Source organism: Natator depressus, chromosome 4 (assembly GCF_965152275.1).
Source record: "Natator depressus isolate rNatDep1 chromosome 4, rNatDep2.hap1, whole genome shotgun sequence".
NCBI lineage: Eukaryota > Metazoa > Chordata > Testudines > Cheloniidae > Natator > Natator depressus.
In genome coordinates, this window is record NC_134237.1 from 107,273,613 (window position 1) to 107,287,909 (window position 14,297).

A 14,297-nucleotide genomic window follows, 5' to 3' on the forward strand; every position below is an offset into this window, starting at 1 on the left:
CAGTTTTGGGCCCCCCATACAGAAAGGATGTGGACCAATTGGAGAGAGTCCAGCGGAGGGCAATGAAAATGATTAGGGGGCTGGGACACATGATTTATGAGGAGAGGCTGAGGGAACTGGGCTTATTTAGTCTGCAGAAGGGAAGACTGAGGGTGGATTTGATAGCAGCTATCAACTACATGAAGAGGGGTTCCAAAGAGGATGAAGCTAGGCTGTTCTCAGTGGTGGCAGATGACAGAACAAGGAACAAGGGTCTCAAGTTGCAGTGGGTGAGGTCTAGGTTGGATATTAGGAAAAACTATTTCACTAGGAGTGTGGTGAAGCACAGGAATGGGTTACCTAGGGAGGTGGTGGAATCTCCACCCTTAAAGGTTTTTAAGGCCTGGCTTGACAAAGCCCTGGCTGGGATGATTTAGTTGGGGTTGGTCCTGCTTTGAGCAGGGGGTGTACTAGATGACCTCCTGAGGTCTCTTCCAACCCTAATCTTCTATGATTCTGTATTTGAGAAGGCAAGACCAAAGAAATGCATGTTGAATGTAGACCAGAAAGTGGAGGTTTGTGGTGGTCCTTAATTCCTGGGGGATTTCATTCCACGGTCTCGGGTTGGCCCCTGAGAAAGTTTTGTGTCCCACACAGGTGAACTTTTACCCTTATTGTGGAGAGTTAGATTGTACCTGAGGAGCAAAATTGTCAATCATGGTCTCCATTCTGGAGCTTTAGGTGATGTTTTAGATATCCTGGCCCAGACCATTGAACACTTTGAAGACAAGGACTGAGATCCTGAACTTGATTTGACATTCTGTGGAAAGCCAGTGTAGAAAGTGGAGGGCAGGTTTGATATAGTCGTGGTAGCCTATCTTGCTGGGGAGATGTGCTTCAGAGTTCTGTATCAGTTGGTGTTTCCTAAGGCCTGAAGGCTCATGCCCATGTTTACTGCATTACTGTGATCTAGCCAAGAGGTGACAAAGGTATGCATAACTGAGTCCAGGTCACCGTCCATGAGGATGAGACAGTCGCCAACCAGATTTGGTAGAAAGCATTAATCTTGGGTGCTGCTAGGTGAGAGCATAGTGTTAGTGAAGAATTCAGGATCAAGTCTAAACAATGGACTGACAGGAGATCATCCATCAGTGCCACTAAAGTTGTTTCCATCCCATGCGCTGGCCTGAATCCAGATAGCATCAGATCTAGGATATTCACTTCAGTTAGATGAGCTTGTGGTTGGCCTTGGGCTAGCTTCTCTGAGACTATTCAGGAATAGGTCATTTGACACAGGGTGCTAGTTGGCTAGAGTCAATGTATCCAGGGTGGGTAGATTTTTTCCAGTGTTGGTCAGACTGTTGCGTATTTGAAGGAGGAAAGAAAGATTCCTTCCCTGAATGAGTTGTTAGCTACTTTGGTCAGGAGTGATACCAGTTCATGACTCTTTCAGAAGCCAGGAAAAGCAAGAGTTGGATTCACAGGGCTTGGGTCACGATTTCTTTAGGATGTCCAGAACATCTTGATGCGTGAATATACTGAACTTTGGGAGACAGTCTATTGGTTGGTGGGTGCAGGCAGGTTGGATATAGGTTGCTTGGGAAGACTTTCCAAATGTGTGTTCCCATCAGCAGAGTACAATGATAGTTTTTCGCAGCCGTTGGTTCTGAAGCAATCTGTAGAGAGTCAGCGTATGTCTATGCAGGAGCTGAAAAGTGTAATTTCCAGCTCAGATAGACATACCTGTACTAGCTCTGATTGAACCAGCTTGTTAACATAAGAATGGCCAAACTGAGTCAGACCAAAGTTCTATCCAGCCCAGTATCCTGTCTACCGACAGTGGCCAATGCCAGGTGCCCCAGAGTGAGTGAACCTAACAGATAATGATCAAGTGATCTCTCTCCTGCCATCCATCTCCACCCTCTGACAAACAGAAGCTAGGGACAGCATTCCTTACCCGTCCTGGCTAATAGCCATTAATGGACTTCCCTCCATGAATTTATCTAGTTCTCTTTTAAACCCTGTTGTAGTTCTAGCCTTCGCAACCTCCTCAGGCAAGGAGTTCCACAGGTTGACTGTGTGCTGAGTGAAGAAGAACTTCCTTTTGTTTGTTTTAAACCTGCTGCCCATTAATTTAATTTGGTGGCCCCTAGTTCTTATATTATGGGAACAAGTAAATAACTTTTCCTTATACACTTTCTCCACACCACTCATGATTTTATATACCTCTATCGTATTCTCCCTTAGTCTCCTCTTTTCCAAGCTGAAAAGTCCTAGCCTCTTTAATCTCTCCTCATATGGACCTGTTCCAAACCCTTAATCATTTTAGTTGCCCTTTTCTGAACCTTTTCCAATGCCAGTATATCTTTTTTGAGATGAGGGGACCACATCTGTATGCAGTATTCGAGATGTGGGCATACCATGGATTTACATAAGGGCAATAAGATATTCTCCATCTTATTTTCTGTCCCTTTTTTAATGATTCCTAACATCCCGTTTGCTTTTTGGACTGTCTCTACACATTGCGTGGACGTCTTCAGAGAACTATCCACGATGACTCCAAGATCTTTCTCCTGATTAGTTGTAGCTAAATTAGCCCCCATCATATTGTATGTATAGTAGGGGTTATTTTTTTCCAGTGTGCATCACTTTACATTTATCTACATTAAATTTCATTTGTCATTTTGTTGCCCGGTCACTTAATTTTGTGAGATCTTTTTGAAGTTCTTCACAGTCTGCTTTGATCTTAACTATCTTGAGCAGTTTAGTATCATCTGCAAACTTTGCCACCTCACTGTTTATCCCTTTCTCCAGATCATTTATGAATAAGTTGAATAGAATTGATCCTTGAACTGACCCTTGGGGAAAACCACTAGTTACCCCTCTCCATTCTGAAAATTTGCCATTTATTCCTACCCTTTGTTCTGTGTCTTTTAACCAGTTCTCAATCCATGAAAGGATCTTCCCTCTTACCCCATGACAACTTAATTTACGTAAGAGCTTTTGGTGAGGGACCTTGTCAAAGGCTTTCTGGAAATCTAAGTACACTATGTCCACTGGATCCCCCTTGTCCACATGTTTGTTTGACCCCCTCAAAGAACTCTAATAGATTAGTAAGACGTGATCTCCCTTTACAGAAACCATGTTGACTTTTGCGCAACAATTTATGTTCTTCTATTTATGTTCTTCTGACAATTTTATTCTTTACGATTGTTTCAACTAATTTGCCCGGTACTGACGTTAGACTTACCGGTCTGTAATTGCCAGGATCACCTCTAGAGCCCTTCTTAAATATTGGTGTTACATTAGCTATCTTCCAGTCATTGGATACAGTAGCTGATTTAAAGGACAGGTTACAAACCATAGTTAATAGTTCCGCAATTTCACATTTGAGTTCTTTTAGAACTCTTGGGTGAATGCCATCTGGTCCCAGTGACTTGTTACTGTTAAGTTTCTCAATTAATTCTAAACCACCTCTTGTGACACTTCAATCTGTGACAATTCCTTAGATTTGTCACCTACAAAAGACAAAGTTTGGGAATCTCCCTAACATCCTTAGCTGTGAAGACTGAAGCAAAGAATTCATTTAATTTCTCGTCTTTAAGTGCTCCTTTTGTATCTCGATCGTCCAGGGGCCCCACTGGTTGTTTAGCAGACTTCCTGCTTCTGATGTACTAAAAAACATTTTGTTATTACCTTTTGAGTTTTTGGCTAGTTGTTCTTCAAACTCCTTTTTGGCTTTTCTTATTACATTTAATTTGGTAGTGTTTATGCTCCTTTCTATTTACCTCACTAGGATTTGACTTCCACTTTTTAAAAGATGCTTTTTAATCTCTCACTGCTTCTTTTACATGGTTGTTAAGTCACGGTGGCTCTTCTTTAGTTCTTTCACTGTTTTTTTAATTTGGGGTATACATTTAAGTTGAGCCTCTATTATGGTGTCTTTGAAAATTGTTCATGCAGCTTGCAGGGATTTCACTCTAGTCACTGTACCTTTTAATTTCTGTTTAACTAATCTCCTCATTTTTGCATAGTTCCCCTTTCTGAAATTAAATGCCACAGTGTTGGGCTGTTGAGGTGTTCTTCCCACCACAGGAATGTTAAATGTTGTTATATTATGGTCACTATTTCCAAGCGGTCCTGTTATAGTTAAAAATGGAAAGTGTAACATTGGTGGCACAAGTGATAGGAGGGACTAGCTGTCCAAGGTTGTACCTAGGGTTTCACATAGAATTGTATGCTGCATGGCCAGTCCATCCTACTGCTCATGCAACCACTGCTATACGTGCATGCTAGCTTGATTAGAGCTAGTGTGGGTATGTCTGTCTACCTGAACTGGAATTCTCACCTAGCTCCAGTTTAGACATACCTTCAGGATTCATTCAATTTACTCCTTGGGGTGCGATTTGAAAGCTTCTGTGGAGGCTGATAGAAAGGTAGGTTCTCTTGGCCTGTATGATACAGCCCTAGCATAGGCTTGGAGGAATTTGTTGTTTCATCTTGTCTGTATCTGTCTTCCATTTTTTCTCCCGTTTTGTGCTTGTTTCCATCCCTCTCTTCATCTGTTGCAGGACCTCAAAAACTACTTTACCTTTCATTTATTTCTATCTGTTATGCACCCTAATACCAAATAATTTCATACAGATTATTATATTACTAATTTTTTTCGGAAAAAGTGCAATTACAGTTGTTATGGAGATTGTCAGTCTTCAGTACAAGAATGGCAAAAGAGTTTAAAAATAAATTTATTCCTCCAACAGAAAGTGGAGCTTATATTTTATGGTTATCACAATGGAAAGCAAAGAAGGTCTCATGGTTAAAATTGCATTATCAAGACTAACAGAGGAATTGGTAGTGACTCTAAAAAAGTGATCATGAATAGATAGACTGATCATGATAGACTTCATGATTCTTAGGAAAGGAAGGAAATGAGTGAGAGTAGCAAAATGACAATGGTATTGAAAAAAAGCCAACTTAAATGGATTCAGAGAACTGGTAGGTCAAATCCCATGAGAAGAAAATATAAGAGAAAAAGGAGAGCTGGTAGTTTCTCAGAGACATTATTAAAGGTACAACAGGAAACTATCCTGATGTGAGGGAAAGATAGGAAGAATAGTAAGAGGCCAATATGGCTCCATCAGGAATTCTTTAATTACCTGAAAATCAAAGCTATGAAAAGTGGAAACATGAACAAATTGCTAAAGATGAGTGCAAAAGAATAGCACAAGGAAAAATCAAATGCACATTACAAAATGCAGAATAACTGGCTGGGCATTAGTACTGCTGAAAAGGATCTCGGGGTTGTAGTGGATCACAGCTTGAATGTGAGTCAGCAATTGGTGAAGTTGTGAAGAAAACCTTATATTCTGAGGTATATTAACACGAGAGCAGTATACAAGACACAGGAACTAATTGCCTAATGAGGCCTCATCTGGAGTACTGTGTTAAGTTCTGGGTACCACACTTTAAGAAGATGAGGACGAATTGGAGAGAGTCCAGAGGAAAGCTACACAAATGATTAAAGGTTTAGAAAATATGATATATGTTGAAAGGTTAAAAATGGGGCATGTTACGTCTTGAGAAAAGAGGGGGTGGTGGGTCATGTTAAAAGCTGTTAAAAAGAGGACGGTGATCAGTTATTCTTCATGTCCACAAAGGTAGGACAAGAAGTAAATCGGTTTGATCTTCAGCAAGAGAGCTCTAGGTTAGCTGTTAGGGAAAACTTTCTAACTATAAGGATAGCTGAGCACTGGAATAAGCTTCCAAAGGAGGTTGTGGAATCCCCATCACTGGAGGTTTTTAAGAACAGGTAAGACAAACACCTGTCAGGGATGGTCTAGATTTACTTGGTCCTGCCTCAGATCAGGGGGGCTGGACTAGATGACCTCTTGAGTTTCCTTTCAGCCCTACATTTATGTGATACTATATGTACCAATAACCATCTGGCCACCTTACTTCTTGTTTGTTCCTTTTCCATATCACGCCATCTTTCTGTTTTAGATTGCAGGCTCTTCAGGTTAGGAACTATGCTGCCTTTTCTGATTTTTTTTTTTTTTAAACATATTTAAGGTGCAACTAGTGTGGCATGGGATTGGGAGTCAGTCTCAAATATAATCCTTCCTCTGCTGCTGCTGGCTTAGTATGACATGAGGTGACTTAACCTCTCTGTCCATACCACCAAGAGTCCTCATCACTTAAAGACTAGTGTTTGGATATCTGAAGTTAGGTACTTAAATCCATACTTAGGCAACTAAATAAGTGGCTTGATTTTTAGAAATGCTGAGCACCCTAAACTTCTGTTGACTTCAGTCAGAGGAGGCATTCAGCACCTTTGAAAATCAGGTTGCTAATTTACATCCTGAAAAACAAACTTAAGGAGCTAATTTTGATAATTTTAGCCATAATGTCTTTTCAGTTTCCCTGTCTATAAATTGGGAATAATACCGAACTACCAGGAACGTTGTGAGGAGCAATTAGCTAATGTTTGTGAAGCCTCTAGCACCATAATATCTAAAAGCTGTGCTTATCAACTTACTTAGCACTCAGAATATCCTCATTTGATCTAATTGGTCGCCTGGCTCAGGAATTTTCACACTTTTTCCCTTTTATCACCTCCTCCTCTCCTTTCTATCTTTTTTTTTTATTATCCTCTGATGACTCCTCCTTCCTTTTACTCTGTGTCCCTGTGAGATTCTTACTATGGTGGTGTTTTAGGGTGTGTTGGAAGAGGTGAATATACTCAGCTCACTTTTTGAGCTGAATATACTCAGAGTTGGGTTCGTTCTGATGTCCTCTGGCAAGCTAGTCAATGACCCACTGTTATGGACGCTCTGTCCCCAGCAAGTCAGTCAGTAAGATCCCTTTTGTCATGCATCTGCCTTAGAGGGCTACAGGTGGTGAGGCAGTCACTGAAATAACAAGGAACACCAACCCATTTACGGTCATGTAATGTAGAAACAGGACTTTGCTTTGGGCCAAATTCAAACAGGGAGCCAGTGGATTACACTTAGCAACAGAGTTGCCCTTTGTTGCTTAAGAGTTGGTGTTAATACAGGCTATGAGCCCCTTGTCTATGCCTGTTCTCTTGTCAGCTGCCCTAGTTCCCCCCCCCATCCTCTGTTCCATCCTGCTTCTTTGAGCCCCTCCAACTCCTTCCTCCTTCCCAGAGAGCTCCTCCAAGTCCCCCCTGCACACACATACATGCGTGCTATCCCCAGAGCTCCCTGAACACTTTCACCAAAATTTTGTTTTGTGAAATAAGCTGCTGCTGTGTCTGAGATCCTCCTCCTTTTCTGAAGAACAGGACTTCTCCAAAACTGCAAATGCTTGAGAATTCATATACAATAATATCTCTTTCCTTGTCCGATATGGGTGATCTGCCAGTAACAAACTTAACACAGCACCTAAGCAAAAGGATGAAAGATTAACAACCTTCCCCAGGTTGATAGCTTACTGCCTTGGCTCTCTGCACTCTGCTGCTGGCTTCTGTGACAACTCCTCCTGGGCCTGACTCACTGACATGACTTACCCTTTCTCTTCCCAGTCTGAGGGAGAAGCCATCAATTGTTAGCAGGTGAAGGCAGGTTATATCACGAGGGAAACCTTGAGATTGAGGGTAATGATTTCACCAAAGCCCCAATCTGCCAGCTAGCTACCTGTGACTGACCTTACTTTTCTCAGTAAAGCACCATCTAAAGTTTCCAAAACCCGGGAATGTATCTGGTTTTCAGGTGGATGATACCTGGATATTAGAGAGGTGATTAAGAAAAAGCAGAAAGCCTACAAGGAGTGGAAGATGGGAGGGATTAGCAAGGAAAGCTACCTTATTGAGGTCAGAACGTGTAGGGATAAAGTGGGAAACGCCAAAAGCCATGTAGAGTTGGACCTTGCGAAGGGAATTAAAACCAATAGTAAAAGGTTCTATAGCCATATAAATAAGAAGAAAACAAAGAAAGAAGAAGTGGGACAACTAAACACTGAGAATGGAGTGGAGGTTAAGGATAATCTAGGCATGGTCAATATCTAAAGAAATACTTTGCCTCAGTCTTTAATGAGGCTAATGAGGAGTTTAGGGATAATGGTAGGACAACAAATGGGAATGAGGATGTGGAGGTAGATATTACCACATCCGAGGTAGAAGCCAAACTTGAACAGTTTAATGGGACTAAATCGGGGGGGGGGCCCAGATAATCTTCATCCAAGAATATTAAAGGAACTGGCACATGAAATTGCAAGCCCATTAGCAAAAATTTTTAATGAATCTGTAACCTCAGGGGTTGTACCATATGCCTGGAGGATTGCTAACATAGTTCCTATTTTTAAGGGGGGGGGGGAGTGATCCGAGTAACTACAGGCCTGCTAGTTTGACATCTGTAGCATGCAAGGTCTTGGAAAAAATCTTGAAGGAGAAAGTAGCTAAGGACATTGAGGCCAATGGTAATTGGGACAAAATACAACGTGGTTTTACAAAAGGTATATCGTGTCAAACCAACCTGGTCTCCTTCTTTGAGAAAGTAACAGATTTTTTAGACAAAGGAAATGCAATTAATCTAATTTACCTCTATTTCAGTAAGGCATTTGATACAGTTCCACATGGGAAATTATTAGCTAAATTGGAAAAGATGGGGATCAATATGAAAATTGAAAGGTGAATAAGGAACTGGTTAAAGGGGAGATTACAATGGGTCACACTGAAAGGTGAACTGTCAGGCTGGAAGGAGGTTACTAGTGGAGTTCCTCAGGGATCGGTTTTGGGACCAATCTTATTTAATCTTTTTATTACTGACCTTGGCACAAAAAGCGGGAATATGCTAATAAAGTTTGCGGATGACACAAAGCTGGGAGGTATTGCCAATACAGAGAAGGACTGGGATATCATACAGGAAGATCTGGATAACCTTGTAAAATGGAGTAATAGGATAAAATTTAATAGTGAAAAGTGCAAGGTCATGTATTTAGGGATTAATAACAAAAATTTTTGTTATAAATTGGGGACGCATCACTTGGAAGTAACAGAGGAGGCGAAGGACCTCGGAATATTGGTTGATCACAGGATGACCAGGAGCCACCAATGTGATAGGGCTGTGAAAAAATCTAATGCAGTCTTGGGATGCATCAGGCGAGGTATTTCCAGTAGAGATAAGGAGGTGTTTAGTACCGTTATACACGGCACTGGTGAGACCTCATCTGGAATATTGTGTGTAGTTCTGGTCTCCCATGTTTAAGAAAGGTGAATTCAAACTGGAACAGGTACAGACAGGGGCTACTAGGATGATCCGAGGAATGGAAAACCTGTCTTATGAAAGGAGACTCAAGGAGCTTGGCTTGTTTAGCCTAACCAAAAGAAGGCTGAGAGGAGATATGATTGCTCTCTATAAATATCAGATGGATAAATACCACGGAGGGAGAAGAATTATTTAAGCTTGGTACCTATGTGGACACAAGAACAAATGGATATAAACTGGCCATCAGGAAGTTTAGCCTTGAAATTAGATGAAGGTTTCTAACCATGAGAGGAGTGATGTTCTGGAACAGCCTTCCAAGCGGAGCAGTGGGATAAAAGACATATCTAGCTTCAAGACTAAGCTTGATAAGTTTATGGAGGGGGTGGTATAATGGGATAGCCTAATTTTGGCAATTAATTGATCTTTGACTATTAGCGGTAGATAAGCCCAATGGCCTGTGATGGGATGTCAGATGGGGTGGGATCTGAGTTACTACAGAGAATTCTTTCCTGGGTGTCTGGCTGGTGAGTCTTGCCCACATGCTCAGGGTTTAGCTGATCGCCATATTTGGGGTCAGGAAGGAATTTTCCTCCAAGGCAGATTGGCAGAGGCCCTGTGGGTTTTTTGCCTTTCTCTGCAGCGTGGGGCATGGGTCACTTGCTGGAAGATTCTGTGGATCTTGAAGTCTTTAAAGCACAATTTGAGGACTTCAATAGCTCAGACATAGGTTAGAGGTTTGTTACAGGAGTGGGTGGGTGAGATTCTGTGGCCTGCATTGTGCAGGAGGTCAGACTAGACAGTCATAATGGTCCCTTCTGACCTTAAAATCTATGATTCTATGATTAGCCTTTTCTTAAGGGCCTTTTTAGCTCATGGTGGCTAAATAAAGTCTCTTTAAACTGTTGGAAGAACCATTAATAACTTTGCCCTATTTTTAGATTCTACCTTATTGGCGGAGGAATCCCTATCATAGTTTGTGGGATAACAGCAGCAGCTAACATCAGGAACTACGGCAGCAGGCCTAATGCACCATAGTGAGTATTGGATATTTGACAGCTTTGTAATAAATTGTTATGATTTTTGGTTGTCATTTTTTGGAAGATATGCCACATAGCCAAGACTTATTTCAACAGTTCAAAATGATACTTAAATATTGTGACTTCTGAGAGGTCATCTGTCTTGATGTGCTATCTTTTTTTGTGTTTTTTTCCAGTTGCTGGATGACATGGGAACCTAGCTTAGGAGCCTTTTATGGACCAGCTAGCTTCATAATTTTCATAAACTGCATGTATTTTCTCAGCATCTTTATACAATTGAAACGACACCCTGAACGCAAATTTGAACTTAAAGAGCCAGCTGAGGAACAGCAGCGTTTAGCAACCAGTGAACATGGGGACCTGAATCATCAGGATTCAGTGTCAGTCTCACTGGTTTCCACATCAGCTTTGGAGAATGAGCACAGTTTTCAAGCTCAGCTTCTGGGAGCAAGCCTCGCTTTGTTTTTGTATGTTGCTTTGTGGATTTTCGGGGCCTTGGCAGTTTCTCTGTATTATCCCATGGACTTGATTGTTAGTTGCTTTTTTGGGATCACATGTTTAAGCCTTAGTGCCTTTCTTATGATGCATCATTGTGTTAATAGGGAAGATGTCAGGCATGCTTGGATAACAGCCTGCTGTCCTGGAAGGAGCACATACTCAGTGCAAGTTAATGTTCAGCCCTCCAATTCCAGTGGGACTAATGGAGAGACTCCTAAGTGTACCAACAGCAGTGCGGAATCTTCGTGCACTAATAAGAGTGCATCAAGCCTAAAAAATTCTTCTCAAGGTTGTAAACTAACCAACATACAGGCTGCAGCAGCTCAATGCCATCCTAATTCTTTACCACTGAACACAGGTCCTCAGCTTGATAACAGTCTGACTGAGCATTCAGTAGACAATGACATCAAAATGCATGTGGCTCCATTAGAGATTCAGTTTCGAACAAATGGACACCAAAGCCGGCATCATAAAAACAGAAGTAAGGGACATCGCGCAAGTAGGCTTACAGTGTTGAGGGAGTATGCATACGATGTCCCCACCAGTGTGGAAGGAAGTGTACAAAATAGCTTATCTAAAAATCGACAAAGCAACAGTGAAGGACATTCAAGGAGTCGAAGAGCCTATTTAGCATACAGAGAACGCCAATATAACCAGTCGCAACAAGATAGCAGCGATGCTTGCAGTACACTTCCAAAAAGCAATAAAAATAGTGAAAAACCCATTGCTACAAACAACAAAAAGGATGTTCTGAGGAAACCAATAGTAGTTGAACTTGAAAGCCAGCAAAAATCATATGGCTTAAATTTAGCCATTCAGAATGGACAACTTAAAGGCAGTGGACAGGATGGACCCTTGCTCACTGCAGATAGCACTGGCAATATTAGGACTGGGTTATGGAAACATGAAACTACTGTGTAGCAATATTGTACTACTTCATGAGAGAAATTCATGTGAACTGTGATTCACACATTCCCTAAAGCTATTAACGCTTTTAAAAACTGTTTACAAACAATTGGTACTTCATGCAAGGAGGAGAAAAGAGAATCTGCCGTGCAAAGTTTTTTATACATTTTGGGAGTATCTTTGGTGTTTTTTACAAAGAAACTTTTTCTCTTTTGTGAATATATTTTTTTTTTTAAGCATCAGGTCCAGTGTTGAGATGCAGACCAGAACTTTTTAAGAAATTCTTACAGATAGCCCCCCAGATGTGTCCACAGCACATTTCAAGTGTGTATTAAAATGTGTATTAAAGAGTATTTTCCCAGCAAGCATTATGTAATGTGCAAATTTGTTTTGTCAAGATTACTAGATATAGTGTGTCTTTTTGGATTTACTACTTAATTTCAATGTCTGGGAATTTTACCACAGCTTTTAGTTGCTTAAAAAAACCAAAACAAAAAAAACGGTTTCTAAAAGTGCCGATATTTCACATGTAATGCAGCTGGTTGCATTAATCCTGAAGTTTGAATGAAACAGAGAAACGAAATTTTTAAAAATAAAAGATTTGTGACTTAAAGACAATTCTGTTGAAATTCCAAGCTCACTTTTGTAAGTGATATATAAATTAGTCATGTTTTCATGTAGTAAAAATGAATTATGTAGTAAATGTATAATTATGTTTCCTTAATGTTTCTAGCTGATATTGGCCAGCTGATATCTGTACATAGCACAGTCCCTAATTCATTGGCCTTCCATCTCCTCAAGCTATTATGTTCATTTGTAAATTGTAGTAATTCTAGATGTTATCATTTCTATAATCTGAACCAGGAGTGCTCATCACCCACGACTAGGGCTAGATTTCAAAAGAGCTCAGCATCTCCTGTTGAAAACACATTCTATTGCCATCTTGTGAAAGAGTGATAGCAATATCTCAGTAAACAGTTACCACTTAGATGCTCCAATTTTGATTTTTACACCAGTGGGAGAGCAGAATCAGGGCCTTTGAGTTCACCTGTCCCTCAAATGTTGACTGGTAGTCCCCTGCAATTTAGTTGATGTCACTGAAATCTCCAGTCACTAGTTTCCTTTCAGAGCATTTTAATTTAATATTAAGAAGCAGCTGTGTAACAAAATAGTTGCTTCTTCTTTATTTGACATTACTAACTTACATGAAAGTTAGTAAACCATGAAGTGGCCTTTATAGTGTCATCAAATTGACAGGAACTAAGAACAAAGTGGGGAGAAATGACAGCTGGATGAAAATGCCATTTTTAATTCAATTATACTCATCTGGGCAGCAATTTCAAAAATATTTGAATCACCACAATGATGCACAGTTAATTTGAAAAAGTTAAACTGCTTATTTTTCAGAATATGGTGCAAAGTGGAATATGAAAGAGAGGCCAAATAGTGTTAATTAGTTAATTAGTGTTAGTTTTAGAACTAATAGGTATATATTTAGTTTCCTGTATTTCACTCTGTTTATATGGAGTATATCTCAACAATCATTCTATATTTTGGTAGTTTGTGGGGACTGGAAGACAGTATAATGTTTCAGTCTGTGAAGCTTATTCCTTTGCTGCTTTGAAGATTTTGTAGCTGTATATGCAAAGTGTCATTTGTGATTTATTACTTGTTGGTTGTTGATCTAGTATCTAAAGCTTTTTGTATTCATACGTTAGCAGATTTTTTTGGATGTTGTACAGTACTAGCATATAATTGGGGAAAGCACTCACCTCTTGAGCACCTTCTGCTGCTGCATGTGGTACTGCAGGCCTCTTCCTGCTTCTGGTGCCACCTGACTGTTGTCAGCCTCTCTTGGCGGGTCTTCAGCACTCCGGCCAAGTCGCAAAGTCCAAAAGAACCCCTTCTGAGGTAGTAAAGAAGCCAATAAATGAAGTCTCTCTGCCCTCACTAGGGTCTTTGGTCCTGCTGTGGGCCATTTAAATTCAACCCTTCACTCAGGCTTCCAAACAAGCCTGTCCCCTCTCGGGATTTACACTACTTCACCTTTGACCAGTGGGGGAGCCCGGGCTCTCTTGCTACTATGCGTTCCAACCCCAGGACCCTGTAAATAGCAGCCACTCACTTGAATTCATTTGTTACTGGGCCTCTTCCCACCTGCCCCCTTTATCTTAATCCCTTACCTTAAGGTTAAAGATCTCGTGTTCTTGCTCTCCCAGCTAAACTCTGGTTGTCCCTTGAGCTCCTTTGGCCAGAGAGGAGCACCCTTCCTTGCTCCTCTGGCCCAATCCAGGAACTGACCTGCTAAGGCCTTGCATCTACTTTTATCTAAGCCTGCTTGGTTGCTTCAGTGCAGCCTTTCTCGGCAGGCCTGGAGGACCCACCTTCACAGCTCCTTTCCGGGGGCAGGGTGTAGTAGGACCGTGGGGCCTCCAGCAGGGAAACACAAAGGGCCTGGTACACTTAGGGCTTGTCTACACTGGCAAGTTTTGTCGCCAAAAACTGCCTTTTGGTGACAAAACAGCATGAACGTATACACTACAATGGGACTAGGAACACAGCACAAAACAGCATGAACGTATACACTACAATGGCACTAGGAACACAGCAGCAGGCAGACAGCTGCTGCACGGGGAGGGGGACAGACTGCTGT

At 41.2% G+C, this 14,297-nt stretch overlaps 1 protein-coding gene across 1 annotated transcript in view; it reads left to right on the forward strand.

Annotated features, from left to right (window-relative positions):
* ADGRA3 (adhesion G protein-coupled receptor A3) overlaps nucleotides 1–13,753 on the forward strand; it is a 130,208-nt gene extending 116,455 nt beyond the window's left edge. Inside the window, exons 18-19 of the mRNA XM_074951601.1 lie at nucleotides 10,142–10,237; nucleotides 10,417–13,753. Coding sequence (XP_074807702.1) covers nucleotides 10,142–10,237; nucleotides 10,417–11,659 — 1,339 coding nt within the window. The 3' untranslated portion in view covers nucleotides 11,660–13,753. The remainder of the gene's footprint in view (nucleotides 1–10,141; nucleotides 10,238–10,416) is intronic.
* The last annotated feature ends 544 nt before the right edge of the window (nucleotides 13,754–14,297 follow it).